At 39.6% G+C, this 22,647-nt stretch overlaps 1 protein-coding gene across 5 annotated transcripts in view; it reads right to left on the reverse strand.

The window, feature by feature from the left end:
- LOC102195657 (lipid phosphate phosphatase-related protein type 5-like) overlaps positions 1-22,647 on the reverse strand; it is a 58,430-nt gene that overhangs the window by 6,598 nt on the left and 29,185 nt on the right. The window contains exon 1 of one of the 5 annotated variants that reach the window (XM_013914873.1): positions 17,890-18,033. The exons of the other annotated variants lie outside the window; for them this stretch is intronic. Within the exon in view, the coding sequence (XP_013770327.1) occupies positions 17,890-17,913 (24 nt within the window). The 5' untranslated portion in view covers positions 17,914-18,033. Of the gene's footprint in view, positions 1-17,889; positions 18,034-22,647 lie in introns of those variants that run through there. 5 annotated transcript variants of the gene reach the window in all.

Consider the following 22,647-nt stretch of genomic DNA (forward strand, 5'->3'; position numbering starts at 1 on the left):
AAGAGAGAGAGACCACAAACATTTTTGTCAAACAGAAAGCTTAAACTGTGCGCTTAAGTATTGATCAGCCTCGATGAATATTCTGTCAGTTAAACATGGTGCAAAGCCAAAATTATTCATGACTGTTTCTCCCACAGCCTTGATTAAAATTTCCCCTCATCATTTGGCTGATTTTATGCTGCTAGTAAATCCCGACACCAACACCTCCCATTCCTTGTCATCAGCGAAAGTTTGTTTGTCAGCGTCTATCCGGTTATTCCGCTCAGATTTTACTGCAACTCCATAAAATCATGGATGGACTGGTTATGTCACACAAGTTAACAAGCTCGGTCTGAAAGATAAGATCAATCAAACCCATTTTATATGACTTTCTTGAAATGCTTAAAATCTATGAGCAAACGCTTTAGCTCACACTGATCGCACCCTATCACCCATCACTGTATATATCAGTATTTTTACATTCCAAAACTCATTTGAAGAGCGCACACCCAGAGCATCTGGCAGCTGTTTGAAAAGCACTTTTAAGTCAAAGCAGCAGGACCTTGATCTCTTTTGACAGGAGAATAAATTGACTAAACACTATAATACACACTCCAGGACACCATTAAACTCTGCACACTGAACCTGTCTTATCAGGGGACCTCCGCTGACAGAAGCATGGGTATATGTAGGTTGCCTGCTCATACAATATGCGTGGCCCAGGGCCAAAAGCGTGGGACGATGCTAATGCACTAAAGCTCATTGCCCTTAGTGTGGCAGATGAAGGCTGGGGTTTGTGTTACGGAGTAAGAATTACCAATAGAGGACTCGGTGTGACATGTAGTAGCGTGTGTGCCACCATAAATTATCTGTTTGCAGCATAATGTCACCTGAGTGCCGCAAAGCTATGCAGCAGGGGTGTGCAGGTTGAGAGTGTTGCTCCTGCATCCCTGCGATCACCTTCAAAGTTTAGCATGAAAATGAAGACGACCTACTACAGAGTTCTAACTATTTATCGAGATTAATTCAGCAAAAAGTGTAAATTCATTTTGCCTGAAGAGAGTTCTAGTCCCAGGAATTTTTCTTCTTAGTGGAAAATTTTCCCTTTCAAAGCAGTCCTAATGTTTGCCATCCCGTCCCTCTGAGCTATCGAGGAAATCCATTTAATGATAGTATATTGTATAGTGGTAAGTGCAAGTGATCCTGGATCTACATCAGAAGAGCTGGCGTGTGACTGAATAATAGATGAATAATAGATAAGGAATTAAAAAATCTTTTAAAACAAGTATCGTAAGATAAATCTGACTCAGGATGGACGATAAAGTTTTGATTTTTCAGAACTGAGTACTGGTACTGATGCTAGAGTGAGTGACAGGTGTGGGTAGGTAGAGCTATGTGTCAGAAAGGAGCTGCTGTCAGTTACTGACCTTATGTGCACATCATTTCTGTGGACGTGATGGCTGTATGACACATTTATTCAGTATTTATTTATTTATAAAGTTTTGTTATGTATGTAAATGTGTTACGGTCATTCTTTGGGTCCAGATTTTCTCTAGCTGCTCTTGTGCACTGACTTGACATGTATGCGTGCACATGGCAGATTTCACCCTGTTGTGTTGCTTTCAGGCAGAAACTTGTACTCATTCATCCTATCCTGCGATGTCTCCTGCAGAGATTTAGGTGACACCCACCTGTCTCATAGTGCAAGCTTCTTGTCATTTTACTGAGGCAGAGATGTTGACTTGATATATAAAACTCTTTTTTTCCACATGAAGAAATACAATATAACAGGTAAAGCAGTTACATGTAAATTTCAGTCTGATGCCCAAACTTAAAAAGCTCTATCAAGCCTCTGTTGGTGGTCATAAAACTTGGATCACAGTGAGTTTCACTGAGAAAGCAACACTACAAAGGAAAGGCTTTCTTGTATTTGGTTTAAAACATATGGTCAGAATCCACAGAGGCCGTGGCAGAGCTTTAGAGAGGAGGAAATGAAAGCAGTCTTTCTTTGATTCTCTGAACTGAACTTGGGCGTTGCTATAAAACTGAAAGAGAGCATCTGTCTGACAGGAACATGTGTAGTGAGGTAATTATTTAGGTTGCAAGGCAATACAAAGATTTAAGCCATCACAAGGAACTACCTTTGTAGTGTTTCTACAGTAGGATCATGATAAAACTCTTCTAATGTATTCCTGTGACTTGGCTGTGTGAAGTGAGTGTGGGGAGAATATGTAGAAGACCAGAGGAGACAGCACCACTGATGATAGATACAGTAGCTAGCAGCCAACAAGGCAGGAGGCAAAGAGACTTGCAAATGGTGCTGGCAAATAATCATTGTGAAGCTGAGATTACAGATTAAAGAGGTCTATAACAACATAATTAAAACTATCAAGAGGCTCAATCTACAATTCTCAAATTAGTTTTAGCAGCTTTCTTTCTAGTGTGGAGTGCAAAAAAGATTTTCTTTTGTTTGCTTTTGTTTTTATAACAAATCAAGGAAGCATGCCACGTATGTGGTTTATGAGTGCTCTGGCTGCCACTAGCACGACCACAAAAAGGAAGACATCTCTGCAGGGCAGCAGGATGTGTAAGCAGCGTCACACAGACCTTATAAAGAACAGCATGCGCTAATTGGGTGCAGCACGTTATTTGGCCATTTTTAAACTTCAGCAAAACCCGCAGAAGACAGCTGCATCCCTATTTGTACATATTACACACACTGTGTCTCGAATCTCATAATTCCATACTTATGCTCACACCATTAAGTGCCTACGCACATTTGCGCTGACAATTATATGGCTACATTAAGTACTCTATGAGAACGCAAATGGTGGAGTGGTGCAGTATACATTTCTAATCTTTAATGGTTGCCATCTTGACAATGTAGCAAAAACTTTCAGCGTGTAGAAGCAGGACACAGCAGCTGTTACGGCCATCAACTTATCTCCATGACCAAAAGACTTCTTTTATTTAAATGGAGAGAGAAAGAGCGTAAAAAAGAAAAAAAAACAAGGTGAAATGGGTTTGGGCCAGAGAAACAATGGGGTCTTGGACCCATGAACTCCTGTCATGAAGAAAGAAAACGAAACTAACAAGTACAGCTTGGGACCGCCATCCCAGTCATCAATCATGCCATGAGAAAGAAAGAAGAGATAAGTAAGGGAGAGGGGCAGCAAAGAGGAAAAGTGGATAGAGGAAACAAATACGAGGAAAGAGCATGTAACACTGAGCTAACTGTAAAAAACAACAGTGAAGATGGTTGTGCTGGCTCACAGAACATCACATGTGTTGTGCACATTCAGACCTCCAGAAACCTGTTCTAAAAGGTGTGTTTGTGACATTCAGTAATAAGCTGGTAAACCTAAGGGATGGATGTTTATTTTAATATATAAATAAGGACAAGTAGTTACAATTAAAGATCAAATCAAATCACGGTGCTATCAAGTCACTGAAAGGATTAAATAAATTAGAATACCATCATCTTAATCACTAATACATCCACAATTATAGCATCTTCGTTGTCTTTAAAGGTCACCAAGCTGGAATCTAGTGTAACACAATAAATATCCATCCACGCCTCCAGCTGGCATTTTCTGTTTAGCCACTGATGTTACGCATGTTTTTTTTCTTATTCATTGATGTTAAATTGTCATCTTCACTTCAGAAGAATCCAGTTCTAACTTCACAAATGCTCACAAACTGCCGAAACTAGCACAACCATCATTTCTGGTAAGAGGACAACTAAATCTGTTCAAGACAATCCACCTCACAACTGAATACTTAGTGAAGATGCACAAACAAATATCCTAATTAAGACGATACAAATTTCCACTCAAACAACCACCTGGTTTAATTCTTTCTTATTTCTAACAGCAAATGACATTTTGTGTAATTACTGAGGGAATATTAATCGTGCACAGCTTCCTCAGACAGCATACCGAGGTTACACAAACAGTGTTACTTAATGAATACTGATTTGTCAGTATATGCCTCAGAAAATCTTTGTTACAGACCCACCTCTATATTTTTTTTTAAAACATTACATAGCTTTTCAGATTGCACAGCCACAAAAACAATTCAGGAATTTATGTGTCTGCCATCTTATTTATATTCCACAGCATTGAACTCAAGTTTCTTGATGATCCCTTGAAGGCAACATCAAACTGAAGGAAAATAAAATACAGTGGGCATGTGGGAAGACAGAGTGGAGGACACTTGTTGAAGCATGTATTTGAAGGTTTACGTTTAAATAAAATATTCATTTCTGATGTGATAGCAGTGCAATGTTCAGTGCTTTAGGAAGTGTGGTGTTTCATACAAAGCTGCAGCTACAGCTAACAACTGAATGGGCTTGTTACCCCTTACTCTGCCATGTTTTTCCTCCCCCTAATTCTCACTGTGAGAAAATCAAGACTGCACACCAATTAGGGAAGTGGTTGCCATATCCACTCCATTATCATTAATTTTTTCCCGCTACTCCAAAGCTGTGTTCACACTGACATTCACAGGAAGGTTTCCAACTGAATTGTTATCCCCTACATGTCTCCTGCTGTCATCAGAATTATGTGGTTTCAATCCTTTTCCCCCACACCGACCTCACTAAAAGTAACTTCCTGCTGCTCCACAAAACCCCGACTTTAATCACAGTGAAACTTCTGAACGGAAATTTTAAAAAGTAGTCTTGGTTTTCCCCAGCTTTTAACAAAGAAGTCTCTTCATAGTAATCAGTAGGTAGTCCAGCTCCACCAGGACTGTACATCAATATGTGGCATTGCAAGAAGGTTTGCTACTGTTGCAGCACAGTCTCAAGAGTGTGGCAGTTTTATCAGGACACATGCTGTAACACAAGGACAGAGCACCACAGCAGACTTACCAGTGTTGGGATTTTCTGGCGAATGCTGATTGAGCTGCGAAGTGTGAGCACAGGACCCACTAAGGATGTTAGCACTTGTTAGCCACCCTCATAAAGACTATTTCTCAGAGTCTGATTAGGAACATGCACATTAGTAACCTGCTGGAAGCAATTTTGTGCCTCCTCTTCTTCCTCGCACAAAGGAGCAGAAACTGGTCCTACTACCACTCTGTCACCCCAGCTCTACTCATGTAATGGCACATCTCCTGCTAAACCACTTCCTTTTTGGTTCTCTTGTTGCTTGTCCAGTCACTTTCATTTGCACTGGGAGGAAATAACATGGATTCACAATGGTTTCTGCTTCCTAACTGAACAGACTGACATCCATGAAGTTTTGTGTAACACTGTGATGATCAAGTATTAACTTAATTTTGTTGAACAAGGTATGTTTGAAACATAGTAATATACAGTACCTTATTATCACAGCACATATATCAAAGCTACACTTATAAATACTTTATAATAAAAAGACATGGGGATTGTTTGCAGTTTGAGAGGGCTCCCCTCAGTGATACAGAGTTAATTTGTATTTGTCTCATTGTCATAGCTTTCCAACATTTCCAACGATACAAAATAAAATTCCCCGTATTCAGCCTGTTCAGCTACAAACAGCAGGCACACAGTTAGCAGCTATGGGCTCAGGAGAGACAGCAAGGTGTTGACTAATCAGTAAATCTGTGGTTTGATCCCCAGCTCATCCAGTATGTATTCTGTAGAGTCCCCAGGCAAGATACTGCACACGAAACTGCCTCAGATACATCCATGAGTTTGATGTTTGTGCATGTGTGCGTGATAGATAAAGTGCTTAAAGTCTGCAGAATAAAGTGCTGTGTGACTTTTTTTTCTTTTTTTTGGATTGCAAAAGCGTTAAAAAGGTCACTCAGTTTACATAGTCCAGCATTTAACAGAGTCACATATTTCTCTTAGTAGTTAATGGACACCGGATGCTTTCAGATTAAACAGTTATAAAAGAGAATGAATAATGGAATTAATATTGCCAAGTATATTACCTCAAATGAATGCTAATGTTGTTTTTTTAATGGTAGTTGCTAGCTGTGTAAATAGGCACCTGTTGTTGGTTGTTGATAATATACTAGCACTGTGCTTTTACTGAATGAAGAGAGACCTGGCATCATGGCAGCAAAAATTCAAAAACACATGCACCACATAACAATTAAAACAAATACAATATTCTGTACCAGTATGTGAGAAATATACAATAACAGATCATTAAGAGCGACGTTAAAAACAATCACTGAAAGAGTGATGCCAGGTCTCTCTTGGAAATGAGATTTTTAAATAATAAATAAAGGATTAATAATATTATCACAGGTTTAAATGTGTGGTGTGCAACACATGTGCATGTTTCTGCTTATCCTTGCAGTCGATCACTTTCTCTCTTAGACTGTAATTCTCACTCACAAATATCTTTTTTTTTTACTTGTTGTATCAGTAAAAAGTCCTATTTCTTTTTTCCACAATAGGCTCTAAAAATCTGGCAGTGCCATACCCTAATCCTTCTCCACCAATAGGATTCCTTTCCTCTTCAGCTCAGGCAAACCAGTCTTTGCTTGCTAACAAAAGATGCACTGGGTGGGTCATTGCACTGTGTTCTGAGGATTGTTTTGCCCAGGTGTGACCAGTCACCTTGCCCAGCTTTCACATTGCAAACAGGAGTTCAGAGCTCTTTCAGAACCCACACATTGCACACAACTATGTCAGCACGAATCTCTTGCTGCATAGTCAATTGAAAGAGTGAGCGAACACTAAAGATGGACATGGATGGACAAACCAACTGTCTGCCTGCTTCTCTTCCGCAGGAACACTGAAGCATTAATTCAGCAATATGCCTCCATCCCAGGCTGCTCATGCAAACGAGCAGACCGCTTATTTTGCAGCACTACTTGTTGATGTAAAGGGTGCCAGACTATGAATGTGGCCATGAAATGGACAGTCGAGCCACTTACAAATATCCTGATGGGCTGTTGCATTTGTTCTATATCAGCAATGAAAAAAAAAGAAAAGGCTCTTAAACCAGACAAAGCTAAACGCTGCAAGGTAGGAACATTTAGGGTGAAAAAATACACGCTACCGTAAAGCATACACACACAGACACGGATGAACATATCACTGATATTTATAACTAGTCTGTCACTTATTACATCAACCAGTGGAGCTAAGCTATAGAATGAGCGGTCTGGTGCTTTGTATGAACAGGATGGCCCAGCATGGAGAAAAATCCTTGGTTGAATTGTTGCTCAGTATTCGGCAGGTGCGCCACATCGGAAATGCAACTGCAGACACAAAATTTAAAACTGCACACTATTAAAAAAAATAAATAAATACAGAGAGATTTATCTGATGCTGATAGACTTACTCAACATTGTGTGCAAGGATTGGCACATACCCAATGCTTATTTACATATATACAATACCACACTCTAGATTTAACTTTTGTCACACAGAAGTATTTCCAAGCTTCCAGTGTATCAGTAATAGCAGCCAGTACTGAGTGTGTAAAATGCAACTGAACAGTTGCAATGTAAAAAAACAGCTGAAACAAAGTTAATGTATGGAAAAATATACTGAAAACACACAGTTTGCTGTCAGTATAAATGACATTAATACATAGAGAAAGCTTGAAAATGCTGAAAATGCTTTATAATCAAGCAGCAAGATCTTCTGTCAGCATGATTTGATTCTGACAACAACTTCATGTCAGCAGAATTTCTGTGAAACTTCAAAACTCTGCTAAGGCAGCAACAGTATATTCCTCTCGCATTTACAGCAATGCAAATTAAATCCATAGAAGATATCGCAATCGTAATCTCTGCTTTTTAGCAATAGCAAATACTCAACCACAACCACACACATATGGTCAACCAAGCCAAAAGAGAGAGAGAAAAAAAAGAAGGTTGGTGCAAATATGAAAAGGGTGAAATATTATTATCAGACAAACAGATAGTAAAGCAGGTGACAAGCTTTGTGAGGAGGTTCCAGTTTAGAGGAAGGTAATGAGGTGAAACAGCATTAAGAAATACAAAGCAACTGATTCCAAGCTAATAATCTGACTCTAATGGTGCTAAGCACCGTTGGGTAATTTGAAAGTATTTGTGAGGTTCAATGAATTTGTTAAGATCAGAACAATGTGGATGGGAGCTGCCAGACTGACAGCATGCAGCCCAAAGCAAAATATAACCTGCTTTCCATGCTTTAGGTGTCTGGTGCCATTATGTTGATTGAAAATCAATCTGATTGTTTATGGGTTGCTTTCAAAGCCATCATGAGGTCTATCTGAAAGGTATTTTTGAGGCAACACATACCATATGTATTCATGCAAAAGTGGGATATAGTATAACAAATTCCGACATGCACTGATTTGATTTGATTTAGGAGACTCCAAATGAGCAAGGCTAGGCTGTAACAGTATGAAAACACAAGTACACGAGACAGGTGTCTGAGTCCTGCCAACATTAACTTTAATTCGCACAGTCTTGGTGGACTGAAAATCCACTGAAGCAATGTGAAAATCTGACTTGGCAGTCAGTTAGTTTTGAGCAGATGTTGGCTGTTTTCTGGAGGCAGTTGCTGTGTTTTTTAGGCCATATTTATTTTTTTGTAGGACTATTCAGGGAGGGATAAAAGAGTTCTCAGGTAGTGAGAGGAGATGGCAGGATACAGGCAGGCATTTGTGTGAAAAATACCTGAAGAGAGATAACGCAACAGGGTGTGGGAATGAGACGACACGGAGATAGTGGAGGGCAGAACATGGGGTAGCAGAGAGGGGCACTAAAAAGAGAAATGATGAATGAGTGTCACAAACTGCCCTCTCCTGTCACAGAGACCAAACAACCTTCTTTGTTGAGAAAATAGGCACATTTATTCATGTGTTGTGCACAAATGTGTAGGTGTCTGTGTACAGCAAAACCCGTTAGTGTGACTTTGCGAGTCAGGGAGTAGCTGTGGAGTCTTTGATGTGCAGCCCTGACAACTAGAGGTTGAAAAAGTTATAAGGACATCCAGGGAAACAGAGGTGGCACAGGAAAGAGAACATGAATGTGTTCGCTCAAAGTGAGGGAACAAAATCAAGAGGCTGAGTTGATCTTAATTGGCGTTTTGGGGTCTTTGTGACCAGTTTTGGGTGTAACGTAAATGGTAAATGGTCTGTATTTGTATAGCGCTTTACTTGGTCCTAAGGACCCCAAAGCGCTTTACACTATACACAATCATCCACCCATTCACACACACATTCACACACTGGTGATGGTAAGCTACAGTGTAGCCACAGCCGCCCTGGGGCGCACTGACAGAGGCGAGGCTGCCGGACACTGGCGCCACCAGGCCCTCTGACCACCACCAGTGGGCAACTGGTGAAGTGCCTTGCCCAAGGACACAACGACCGAGACTATCTGAGAAAATGCGGTCCGTTACTGTTTTTCAACAAACAGAAGGTTGAAGCTGTGTTCAGCTTACCGCATCTTATATACATACAATCACATGAGTGCTGCTGTTTGAGTGAGGAAGAGTAAAGTAGTTGTGGTAAGCCAGTCACATGACCACTTAAAGACAAAGCAACAAGGTGATATATACCAGCTTTCAAATTGTGTAGATAGGCCACGTAAAACCAGAGTCATGATAAAAATGACTCTGGTTTTTTCCTCAAAGCTTAGTCGCGTTTACTGTCTAAGGACAGCGCTAGCAAGCACTCTGTGCTTATGAGAGAGAAAAAAACACAACAGGGGAAGTTTTAGGAGTGACGGAGAGAGAGAGAGAGAGAGAGAGAGAGAGACAGCAGAAAAAGAGAGAGAGCGAGTTTTGAGATGTGAGAGATTTGTGTTTAGCGTGTTTGGAGTGTGTAGTTAATATGTTGTCTTGTGTAGTTAGTGTGTAGTGTTGTGGATAGTTTTGTGTTGTGTGTCAGAACAATGAGGCAACTGCTGTCTCCAGGTAGAAACAGGAGTGATACGCCTGCTGCTGTCAGACCTGCAGGTATCAGGCTGTGATGTTCTCCTTCATAGTGGACAGAAATGATTTTTTTGGAGTGGCACAAATAATTTGTGTGGCATCTTATTTAATGCAGAACAGCTGATTGTTCTGTAAATAGTTTGAAATGGTTATTTAAAAAATTGAGGTAAAAGGTAAATGGATGCAAATAACTTTGTTTGCAAAACTTGTGCATAGGATTTTAAAATTGAAGATTTATATTTGCATTTAAAGTTATGAAATATGATTCACTAAACATGTTTGTGGTTGTTACAGTAAAAAAAAAAAAAATTTCTACTCTGATTTTACGTTTTTTGTCTGATTTTAGATCCATTGTGGTAATACAGTATATCAAAATGAAAACACAACTGTAAATTCAGACATGTGAGGTTGTGCTGAAAAGAATGATACCAAACAAGGCAAAGTAAATCGTTTTTAAAGGTAAAATGTGGAGGGAAAATCAAAAGTAGTTAAAAATGGCCAATTAAACGTTTTTTTAAAGTAACGCAATAGTTACTTTTCAAGTAATTAATTACTTTTAGAATATTGTAACTCAGTTACTAACTCAGTTACTTTTTTGAAGAAGTAACTAGTAACTATAATTAATTACTTTTTCAAAGTAACTTGCCCAGCTAGAGCCTGAACTTCAACAGGTAACTAAAGCAGTGACGAGCAGTCAGGCTTGAAGCCTCCATTTCTGCTTGTTCATGCTTCTAAAGAATCACTGTGGAATTTGCTTTGTAGGAAGTGTCTTTGTGCTGGTGTTCATATGTAAAAACTGAAGAAAAGATGGTACGTGTATCCTCATTAGGACAGGAATTTGTGTTGGTGTGTGAGCCTGTAGCCTGAGATTTCTATTGTTAGCTGGTTATTATGTACGTGTTTCAGGTCATTTTAAAGAGAAACAAAAAAAATAACGAGTACTCGTGGCTTTCTCTGCTTTTAATTATGCAACGTACTTCATTACTTTTCTTGAGTAACGACCAAAACACTGCCTGGGTCTGAGTGACAGCTGATTGTGGGATGTGCTTTTGCCTGCTTTTGTAAGCATGACTCTGCACACTCATTCTTGCTTCACAAGCGAGCGGACATCAAAAAGGATGAAAGGGTGATCGTTATTATTTTAACATCAGAGAAAAACAGCCTGTTGAAAACCTAATTTTTCAGAAATGTATTGTAAGACAACGGAGCCGTTAACAGGCATCTAATCATCAGCTTTGTCTGTAAAGGCAGGACCTGCAAACTCATGTTTTTCTGTAACATCAGATGTATCCAGGGTGTTCAGTCAAGCGTCACTTTCAATTTCTCAGCCCCTCCGCAAAGAAATACACGAGAGCTCCTTCAAAAAAAGACATCATATCACACACAGACACACAATATACGTAGAAAACAGACACACACACTCGTTCGCAGGATGCACTGTGAGTAACAACAATCAGGAATCAGTGATGCAGCATTAAATGTTGGTTTGACGTCACGACGTATAAAAAGCATGTAAAGCTTGAGGCAGAGTGTGAAAATGTAAACCGATGCATCCATTCCTTCCCTTTTTTTTTGTTCCAGATTTGCGAGGACTTTTCTTCGCTAACACCTCGGGCACATCGTGAGAAAACAGTAAATTTAGCTATCCATTTACACCGTGAAATGCTCAGAGTGACTCACATTTGATGCAGTGCTACATTCCTGCTCTATGTATTTACGGTTTGTGTCTATAACGCGTGTCTTGATAGATGTCCTTTACAATTATCCACAGTTTAAAAATGATGTAATGCTGAAAACGGCTCTTCGTTGGTTAATGTGGAAAGAAGCAAATTGAAAGAAAAAAGCCTTCATAAGGATTACACTCAATCTACATAAGGCTTCTGCAAATATCACATGACATCTGTTGACACTGCAAGCCCAGTGCTCTACTTTAAACACACACGCACGCAGATACACGGCCAGCCTTCGCACAGACTAGCAATGGTAACCATGACAATTTAGCTTCATCATCACCCACACTCTCTCCATCCTTCTCTGTATCTCTAGCTCTGTTTTTACTGTTTTTATTTTTATAGGCCGGCTTTCTCAGGTCTTTGTGGAGGAGAAAGTAGGCTACCAGAAGCATCTCTCTTTTTCACTGTTTTTCTTTGATATAAATTTAAAAAAAAGTCCTTTCTTGCCTTCTCTCAATCCTCTAAGATTTTAACTATGACCCCCAATATTCTTCCTTTCCCATTTTCTCTATTGTTTCTTTTGCATTTTCATCTCTCTCGTTCTTTGAGTCTCCTCCTCCCTGTCCTCTTCCTGCTTTGTCTCTGTTCTTTCTATTTATTTCTCTTTCCATATACTCATAATCTTCTCCCCATATAAGTTTCCTTCCATCTGTGTCCTCTTAAGAAGAAACTGAGGGATCCTGGCTCAGTGTGGGAAGAGACCTTGCAGCTAATCTACCAGAGTGCGAGTATATTGGGGGATTAGGGTTCTCATCTGCGGGTTAGACCATGTCTTACAGGCTATCACAATGGGAGCAGATAGCTGGTCAGGCGTATCAGCATGGGCCCTTCTGTCTTCATTTTTCAGACCTCAACCAAGTATGACTGGCAGTGACAGGATAAAGCTGTGATTATCCCTTATTATCCCTGCCCTTTTTTCACTGCTCCACCTCATACACATGATGACGCAATGATCTCGCCATCTTTCCTTCACAAACACATACAAAGTAAAGAGCAACAGACACGGCTTGAGACACTGTGATTTGATGGTCACTGGTCAAACAGCTTACAACTTTTTTTTTTACCAGTGCAAATAGGGCTGAACGATATATCGCATTTGCGATAATATCGCGACATGATCAAGTGCAATTTTCTAACCGCAAAGGCTGCGATTATACTCTGGACATGTCCAAATTCATGGGCTGCATCCTCCTGAGGCCGCATTTGTAGACCGATTACGTCACAGCGACGCGCCGAAGGCTGTCCAAATTACTACCATATCCCAGAATTCATAGCGCGGCTGGAACTCCAGTTTCCAGCAATGGCGGCCGCTACTAAGTTTTGAAATTACTCATACTAATCTTTCTGGGTCACAAAACAAACTTTTAACATATTTTCAGGCGAGAAAGTAGTTGTGTAAACATCAAATATCTGCTCGGTTTATCAAGATATCCCATATTTGCAAAAGTGCTTCGACGTTTTCAGAGGCGTCTGCTACCCTCCGGCTAGCTCGACAGCTAGCCGCGAGCTCGAGGGTTACTGATGCGGCCGAGAACGGCACAACTCCCGGCACATCATTTTCAGATCACCGCGGAGTTTCGCTGCTCGGGTTAAACGTAATATATAAGTCACTTAGACAACCTAAAAATGTTATTGTTGGGCTTTTTTCAGTGTTTTGTTTGTTCGTGAGTAAATCGGTTTGGCTGAGATTAAAGTTATTAGATTAGATAAAATAAAACTTTATTAATCCCCCGGGTGGGTTCCTCCTTGGTTTTCACACAGCTGACTAAACGTCAAACAGAAAACTTATTAAACAGAAGTATGAGACAGTCGAGAATTTACACCAGTGTCTGGTTATATTTTAGATAGCAAGGAGCACACGGCTGAGTTTATTGAACTCCACCGAGACAGCGGTGACGCTAATCAGAACTAGACCGTCTAATTTCACGCCTTTAAATTTTAAAGGCGTGTTTGTGTGTGTTTATATACAATTGCTATTATGTTTGCACTTTATGTGTAATGTTACTGACTGCAGAGATCAGTAAGATGTGTGTATTTTTTATTTATTAGTTTTATTTATTTAATATTATTTTTTAATTGAATGACTGTCTAGTAGTTCACAGATGTCGAAAAACTGAGTGTGGTAAAGCCACTGATTTTTTTATATATATTTCTGCAATCTGCACATTGTACTGACTTTCATTTTAATGTTTACACCAGGGTTCCTTGTCAGCACTTTATGCTCAGATGTTTGTAAGCTAAAAATAAACTATTGTGTATGTTCAAATATACTGTTGTGATTGAAGAAGTTAAATAAAAATGTCAGTCATCAATTCATGCATCACCTCATGTCATCATAACAGAGGTCTGTCTTCCAGGAAAGAACAGTTTAAAATTAATGTAATATAGTATTGGCCATACTATATGATGTATTGCTTGTCTTTGTTTAATAATACAGAAGACAAAGACCTTAAAAAATAATCGCATATCGCATCGCAATCGCAATATTGGGGCAAAAAAATCGCAATTAGATTATTTTCCATAATCGTTCAGCCCTAAGTGCAAACCCCTTTAGATTATGAAAAGTAGCTTATAATTCTAATAATTCATCAGTGACAGTCAGATAACTGTTGCACAGGAAGTAGAATGGATTATCTATAAATTGGAAGACTTCTCTATCATTTCAATCCACACGTATAAGTGTCCTTGAGACCCTACTGCAGTTTAAAGGTTTTAAGGATCAGGACACAATACAAAACATCAGGTCCATTGCATGTCTTAAAATTAGGTAAATACATCCTCAGGTGAACAACATCACATCACATATTAAATTGTTATTATCTGTTAAACAAAAAAACTAAACCAAACGCAGAAACAGTGTTTGCCCAACTGATACAGGATTTTAAAGACATATAAAATTTGATTTATGGGCAGATATTTTTTTCCCAAACAAATAAAACAAACTGATTTCCCCAATATTTGTGTATTTATGTGTAGTTTTATGAGTGCCTACTAAGATAAACAGTAATGCCATTTAATTATGTTTGCAGATTTGAAAAATGAAGGTATGTGTTAATACAATAGTAAAGGAGGAAAGACATCTGAGACAGGGCCATTTCAAAATAATTGTATACCTATCATTTAGAGTGAAAAAGATTATTTGCAAGTGGAAAAAGTTCACCCCCAATGTCTGACCATGCAATGCTCAAAGAAACTGCAAAGATATAAACAAAAACAAAACAAGAGCTGCTTCTCAGACGAGCCTCAGTTAGTTAGATGTTAAAATTCTTGACAACTGGAGAAAAATGTGAAAAAAAAAATCTGTTGTTTGGAAGTGCTGGCAGGAGACGCTGTTCTCTCGAAAAAGAACATGGCAGCAGCTGCAGAGCTGCATCTGAGAAAACCACAAGACTTCAGAAACAATGTCCTTTGGACAGACGAGACCAAAGTGGAGATGCTTGGCCATAATGCACCGCACCATGTTTGGCAAAAACCCAATTACACAATATCAGCACAAACACCTCACACCAACTGTTAACTACAGTGATGGAGGGAGGATGATCTGAGATTGTTTCACAGCCACAGGACCTGAGAACTTTGCAGTCGACGGGTCAACCATGATGTCAAAGGGTTCTAAAGTAAAATGTGGGTCCGCTGTCCGACAGCTAAAGCTTGGCCAAAACTGTGTCATGGAACAGGATGATCCCGAGCACAGCAGTAAATCTACATCAAGGTTTTGCAATGGCTGAATTAAACCTCAACGAAATGCTATGTTGGGGCTTTGAGAGCGCTGTGCATAAATAAATGTCCCTGAAAGTGATTACTTTAGTTTAGGTTGTACTGCTAAAGCTGCTTCTGCAAGCTACAGAGTCACGGGCTCTGTAGTATTTTCCTCATTGCTTCTGCATTTTTTGTTAAATAAATAATGACATCGTGATTTGTTGCTGTTCATCTGAGGCTGTACTTACCCAATTTTAAGATCTGGTGAGAACCAGGTGAATTTTTTTATGTGCTGATATGTAGAAGGTTGTGTTTCCTTTTTCACAATTGTTAATGCCAGTCTAATTACAGTCACCTTTTGACAGTTTAATACCTTCTCTAATGCTGATCTATGAAAAGGAGAAAGTACTAGGCTAATATTTTGTGATTTTACTTACTTCTTGTCCTTCTGGTAGTTCCAGACCATGCCATTTCCTCACCCTCAAGCAGCTGTCCTGAGTTTTTCCCAATGTTCCCCAGCCCCCTCATCTACTCATGCCAACAGTACACATTTGCCCATCATTTCCCTAATCAGTGTACAGCCACTTTCACTCTGTTCCCTGCAAGAATGTCTTCTGTGATTTTGCCTTCACATTCTCTGCTTATCTCTGTGGAGTCATTTTAACCAGAAAAATATTTATACTGGACTGTGTGCAGGAAATTTTGTTTCACTTTAACCTGGTTCTAGCATTGATAAGAACACAGACACTGCTATGTGTACTTTGTGTGACTATTAAATCACACCAGAAACGCTGCTACCTCTCAGGGCCCCCAGAAATATTTAAGGTCCCGCTCACAAATGAAGCTACTAAGGCATACATTACACTGGTCAAAGCATTTTGTTAACCTCTGGGGCTGAAAAATGAAGCCAAGACAGAAATGCCAAAAACTACATTATTTGAATGGCCACTTGAGGCTGACTCTAAACGCAATCCCCATAAATCCCCACGTTAAAATAAATAAACAGGTTTATAGCCTGTTTTAGGAAAAAATGGTTTGGTGGAACCTTAATTTAAATGCATCTGTTTAAACTAAGGCTTAAAGTTATGGATTATCTGGGTCTGACTGCTTTGACTGACAGGTGGATGCTGACACAGGCCCCTGATAGTTGTCAGCTAGGCTTCACCTCCAGTAATTCAAGTCTGGGCCTCTCTGCAGTGTTTGTAGTGTTGGTTCATTTTGGAGCATGTTTATTACACTCATCTGACACACTCTTCCAGTCTGTGGATGGAAAGCACTAACCAAGTTTGCTGAAAACTTCACATGCACTCTGTCAGCAAAACGTGGTGACTTCTACCTCTGAAAAATCAACAACCACAGGCTTCAAAAGTTAACAAACAAAATATGGGTGACATCATAGTGTCCACATCTATGTGTTATATACAGTTTAAAGCTCTCATGCACTGCAATTCAGCAAACCATGGCAACAGACACAGAAGGTAGCACTGAAACACACAGGATTAATCAAACATAATCAAGTAAACTAGAGAGTGCAAACAATAAGCACTGAAAATACAGTGACGGCAGCATTACAAGCACCTTTTCACAGCAACTACAACATCCATGGTTTTGGAACGAAAATACTGGAAGAGTTTCAGTGTTACACTCAAATCTGTCCTCTCACCCAGTGGCTCTGCTCAGTCTTCTTCTGTCTTTCATATGTGACTCCATTATTCATGAGGGATTGTGCCCAGGCTTAGCAGTATGCAAACTTCTGGTCAATTTGTATACGATTCTTTTGTTATGTTAGGCTTATGTGTGCACGAGTGTCCAAAAAATACAGAAGGTAACTGCAATCAATCCGAAATGTCTGTACAAAAGTATGAGTTCAGAGCCGTCGTGATCCACGAAAGACGCTCGTTTCAGCTTTCCTTTACAGTTTATGAGTATGTAGTTGTATGTTTCTGTGCATTGGTGTGCGAGCAGATTCCTTTTGGGCTACTTGTCAAAGATGACAAGTCTGATTAGAATAACAATAGGAGGTAAATATAGAATAGAGAAAGGCAATAAATGGGAACAGGAAAAGCCCGGATTTTCTGAACATCATAATTTTCGAAACATTAGCATAACAAAGGCTCTGTCAAGGAGTATGATGGGGACCATTTTCATACATGAGAACTCCACTGTTGCTGGGCTCACCCACACCCTTCCACCAATTTAATCTGCAAGTCTACACCTGAGCTGGGAGTAAAGAGGGAAACCAATTTCCCTATCCACAAGTGTTTACGATGGAGAAACAGAGGACTAGTTGTTGCCGGCTGCAGTTACAGCTGACATTTCCATCTCTTTTCTGACATCTAATTGAGCAGATTGGCTGTTGTGAAGTAGCCGCATGTTACCACAGGAGGAAGTGTAACTGCTCCTGAAGGTTTTTCATGTTCGAAGTAGAATAAAGGGCCATGCTCCAACTGATGTTCAGCCAGTATTTTAATCTTCTTTTCACCAGCAAACACCGTGAAAAACTATGGTGGAATGATCAATGAAAAACACGGATATTACATCAGCAGAACAAAAATTACAACTCAAATAAAACATACACACAAAGTAAATGCACCAACATACCGTGTGCGCCTTTCTACTGAACATTCATGAGCAATTGTAGTCCATATCTTCTATATTTCCACCCTTTACACAGGCCAGCATTCTCTTTCTGGCTCGAGCCTTCAGTCTCTGGTGACACGTGCGCTTAATTGAGCATCACCCCAAAGCATGCGCACTACAAAGCGCCACACTCAGGCCCACCAGTAGGTGGCGACAGCACAACATGAATCCAGATTAAACACCAAATTTTGAACATTGCAATCACATAATAATTACATTTCAATGCGACGGCTACAGGAAGAGTTTGGTTTGTGGTTACAGAGAGCAAACGTCTTCTAAAGAGTTCACAGGTTAGAGCACATTTAATGACTTTGAGCCCAAAAAGATCAGCAGGGAAGGAGTTCAGCTTTTGTGTCCGACACCTTTGACAGAAATAACTCTAAAAAGATAGTTTCCTGAGGGAGAAGCTATCTTATTAGAGGTGTGAGAACATTACATTTGACAAAATCATCTTCTCTGAAATGATAAGCAGCAGGGTTTTTTGTTTTTATAGCCACCTTGTCATTGAGAATACTAACCAGTAGTCACGATGTCATCTGTCAAATGTCCTAATCTGATACGTCCCAGCACACAGACTGGAAATATAAGCACTGGCGATTTGTTGTTTTCTGTACAATCCAGGTTTAATTTTGTGAACAATTTCCTGTTTTTATTGCAAACAGTGGCAAAAACAAAAGAGTTGACACTAAAAGACTTGAAAGGCATTTAATTTTTATGCCATTTCTTCATTTTATGGTGTTAAGCTCCACTGATGGAGCTCTTTTAATATCTCAAAATAACTCATTGTGACAAAAAGATAATTATCAAACAGCAAAAGAAAGGAAATTGACAATTAAAAAATAAAGCACTGTATCCTGTCTCTCCAGCTTCATCACGCTGATCTGCAAACACCCAGACATCTGACAAGCAGGACCATCTCCTTCCCCCGAATGCTGCATTTATTCAAAGCTACTTTGCTTTCGCCAGTCCTCTTCCACTCCCACTATTGTTCCCCTTCATCACTTCAGACCCTGTGATGGCAAAAACAACACCATACAGATTTTCATGCATCAAGAGCTCTCCCTTGATAAACTCTGGCATGACTGGATAATGTGGTCTGTATCCCTGGTTTTCCCCAATCCCCATCTTTCCGTCACATGGAATTGCATAATGCATGAAGGTTTTTTCCCAAGCTTTAACAGACAGCAGAAAACAAACTTGGAATAGAGCCTCTTGTTTCTTCTTTCCTTCTTTTTTGGCTGCCCTAACACTTCTTTTTCATTTTCTTTTCTTTCATTTCGCCATTTCTCTGCCTCGATGTTGTAGTTTGTATTTGCTGCGTTTTGAACTCGTTCTGTCTCTGCGTCTCTCCTCTCAAAGAGCGCCCTCGCTGTGCCTTCTCACACAGTTTGAGAGGCTTATATTTAGCAGCATTAGAACGGAGCTCTCAAGGGCAAAGGTATTTAGCATTATGCCTCTGACCCACATAAAAAAGGTGGAGAAATAAACCTCTGCATTCAAAACTTCATTCATTTGCCGCACCCTTGTGTGTGAGTGTGTGTCCACGTGCTGTGAAAGCTCACACCAAGCCTGCAATTACCACTGGATGGATTGCAGTGTGATATCAACATGTGCACATAAGGTCTCCATTCACTCAAATACACTCAAATACACACACACACATGCACGCAATTAGCAAATGGTTCAAATAGCACTTCACCTTGCTCTTTCAGCTTTGAGTGATGATTAAAATGAGTGCTGAAATGTCACCTGTAATGCATTTGCTACATGTATTGCACACGCGGGATGCTACATGCTCTGCACTGAATACTGTGTGTGTAAAAACAGAATTATCTGCAGTTGTGGAAAGTCATAGAGATCGCCTGCGGCTACTCTGACTAGTACTTAGATCCGAGCACTACTGCGTGCGCACACACACACACGCACGCCGTTTTCTATCTTCACACACAAAAATGATTTTCAGTGGCCGCGGAGGAGATGTGTGCCGTCATCCTCCCACACACTTACCTTCACTGATGCACTGAAACCTACAGCATTTTTGCCAAGTACCACACAAGTGCCTTTATTTCACTCACCCTCTCACTTCCTCTCTGTGTGTCCCTTTAGCATTGTGCAGCATTCACGTACTGCACACACTCACACACAATCTGGTGTGTGTGCTATTCAGTTCTTACAGGTTGTTTGAGATTAACAAGATTTGCACTGCTTTTCAGCACCGTCAGCTTCAGAACAGACTTTTGGGTCAGAGAGATGGAGTGGACTCTGTTTTAACCAGTGCAAATCAAATTTTCACCAAGGCTAATGTGTGCTACTAGCTATTGCTTACCATTTTTTCTAACAAAAATATGTGAAGGACTTGATGGAAAAACAAATGGAAAATAAATAATTATATTATGAAAAAAAAAACCCTCATGGAGCTTTTGATTGTAGTCCAGTGCCTTAGTCATTCAATCACCCTTGCTTGGGTGTGATTGCAGAAAACCATAATGGAAGCCAAAATTTATTCCAGGGTGAAAAAACAAGCTTAAATAAACAGATAAAAAGAAAAAGCAAGGCTTAATTTTAAAAAAAGTAAATGGATCCTGAAACTGAAATGCACCCAAAAAAACAAATTCATGGTCCCACACCAGTGCAGAGGTCTGACAGATGTGTTGAATAGACCTGCTTAATCTTAAAACAGCCGAAAACTTGAAATATTTTATTTGTCTTAATTCCTCGCAGCATAGTCTGAACAAAGCGCTGGAGACATTCCTCAGAGACTTTGGTTCATAATGACACAATAGCATCACACAGTTGCAGAGCTGAGGCCAGTGAACTCGCTGTCGTGTTCAAGAAATCAGTTTGAGATGATGTGAGCTTTGTGACATGCTGTGTAATCCTGCTGGTTAACATGGCAGTTACTGTTGCCTTTCTATCAGCTCAAATTAATCTGGCCATTCACCTCTCATAGCAACATGGCATTTTCACTCAGAGAACTTTTTTCAGACCATTCCCCATAAACCTCAAGAAATATTTGTGTGGGAAAATCCCAGTAGATCATCAATTTCTGAAATATTCAGACCAACCAGTCTGGCACCAATAACCATCACCCGCTTGTAGTCGCCCTTTTCCCCCCAGTTCTGATGCTCTATTTGAACTTCAGCAGGTCGTCTCGACCATGTCCACACGTCTAAATGCAGGTGTACCTAATAAAGTACTGGGTGAGTGTATGTTGCTCCAGTAGATCAGTAGAAAAGTACAGAGCCATTTCCAGGAACGTGTACTGAAGGGTAGGAAACACATTCTGTAAAATGTTAATGGTGAGATGAATTATATAATGTTCAGCATATTGCCAGTAAGAGGAGATTTAAATGAAATTTGAATTCCTGAGTCATGCCTCTGACACTGTCTGACCTCACATATCTGTGTAGATGAAGACAAATGTATTCCGCTGAGCAGGTCCTCACTTCACTTCAGCTGAGTTGTTTAGTTAAAGTGCATTATATTAAGCATGTAGCACTTAGAAATGTGATGTGCACATCATTTCAGAACTTTATATCACTTTGAATGGTGAAGTCCTCGTCTGAACAGAATTTGGCTTTATATGTGATACAAAATACAATACAATATATATAAAACATCACTTTTTAATTTGTAAAAGACACGTAAGGTATGACTTTACTAATCGTATAGAAAATATCTTTTAATGCTCATTAACTTATTTAGCATAGCTCTGCAACCTCGCCTGAAATCCATTATTACATAATTGCCATCCTTACATATCAATGCATATGCTTTCCTGAAAACAAAGACACACCAAAGAGCTTTGCACTTTGCCATCACATTCTTGAGAGAGCCTTTTCACGCACGTTGATGCATCTCATGATGTTTTCTTTCTCTCTTTTCTTTCTCTTTCTTATCTCCTCATTATGCAGATAATTGAAGAAGTTATGCAACACAAGTGGCATAATTTTTGGATTAGAAAGTAGGATGAAAACTCTGAATCTAAGAAGACTAATGCATTTCTTTGTTACATTACAGACATATTTAATCTCATTACAGTAGTGCACTATTTTGTTTTGCTGCTTAAATGCTGTGTCAGCCAGAGGAGCACCTGCCCTGAGTGTCAGTGCAACACATGCCTATCTTACAGAGAACTAAACTAAACACATTCCTGCATGTGACAGATTCATTGAAAGGTTGTGCAAAGTTATGCAAAGACATTTCTAGGGGCACTCAAATTTCACTGTTTATCAAAGGGAGTATCTCTCGTCTCACAAAAACTGCAGTAAAATGTCTTCAGTGGCTCTGGAAGGAGGGGTTGTGTAGTCAGAAAATTTAAATCTGGGGCTTTCACTTGGGTTATTCTAATAAATAAATGGACTCTAATGGAACAAAAAAAACTTCCTATATTCATTATAGAAAGTGTAGGTGTCAGCATTTCTGGAGATTCAGTCACACTAAGGGCTAGATGTCAGAACATCTCAGTCCTCATTTAATGGAGGGACTAAACGTAAATCTCCAGAGTTCTGTTTTAAATATTTTAACTTGGGCAAGACAATGCAGCAAGTGTACGTGAAAAGAGAGAGCAGCAAAAAAGAAGAGGGGTTAAAGGGAAAAAAAGAAAAATCTGCACAATTTCTGGTGAATTTGAAAATAATCTTGAGCTATCAAAGATAGAATCCGCACACACGAGATATGGATACTTTGTTAAAACAAGTGTTCGCACGGTCACTTGAA

This window comes from Pundamilia nyererei, unplaced genomic scaffold (genome assembly GCF_000239375.1).
Source record: "Pundamilia nyererei isolate P.nyererei 1_Seehausen unplaced genomic scaffold, PunNye1.0 scaffold00234, whole genome shotgun sequence".
Classification (NCBI taxonomy): Eukaryota; Metazoa; Chordata; class Actinopteri; order Cichliformes; family Cichlidae; genus Pundamilia; species Pundamilia nyererei.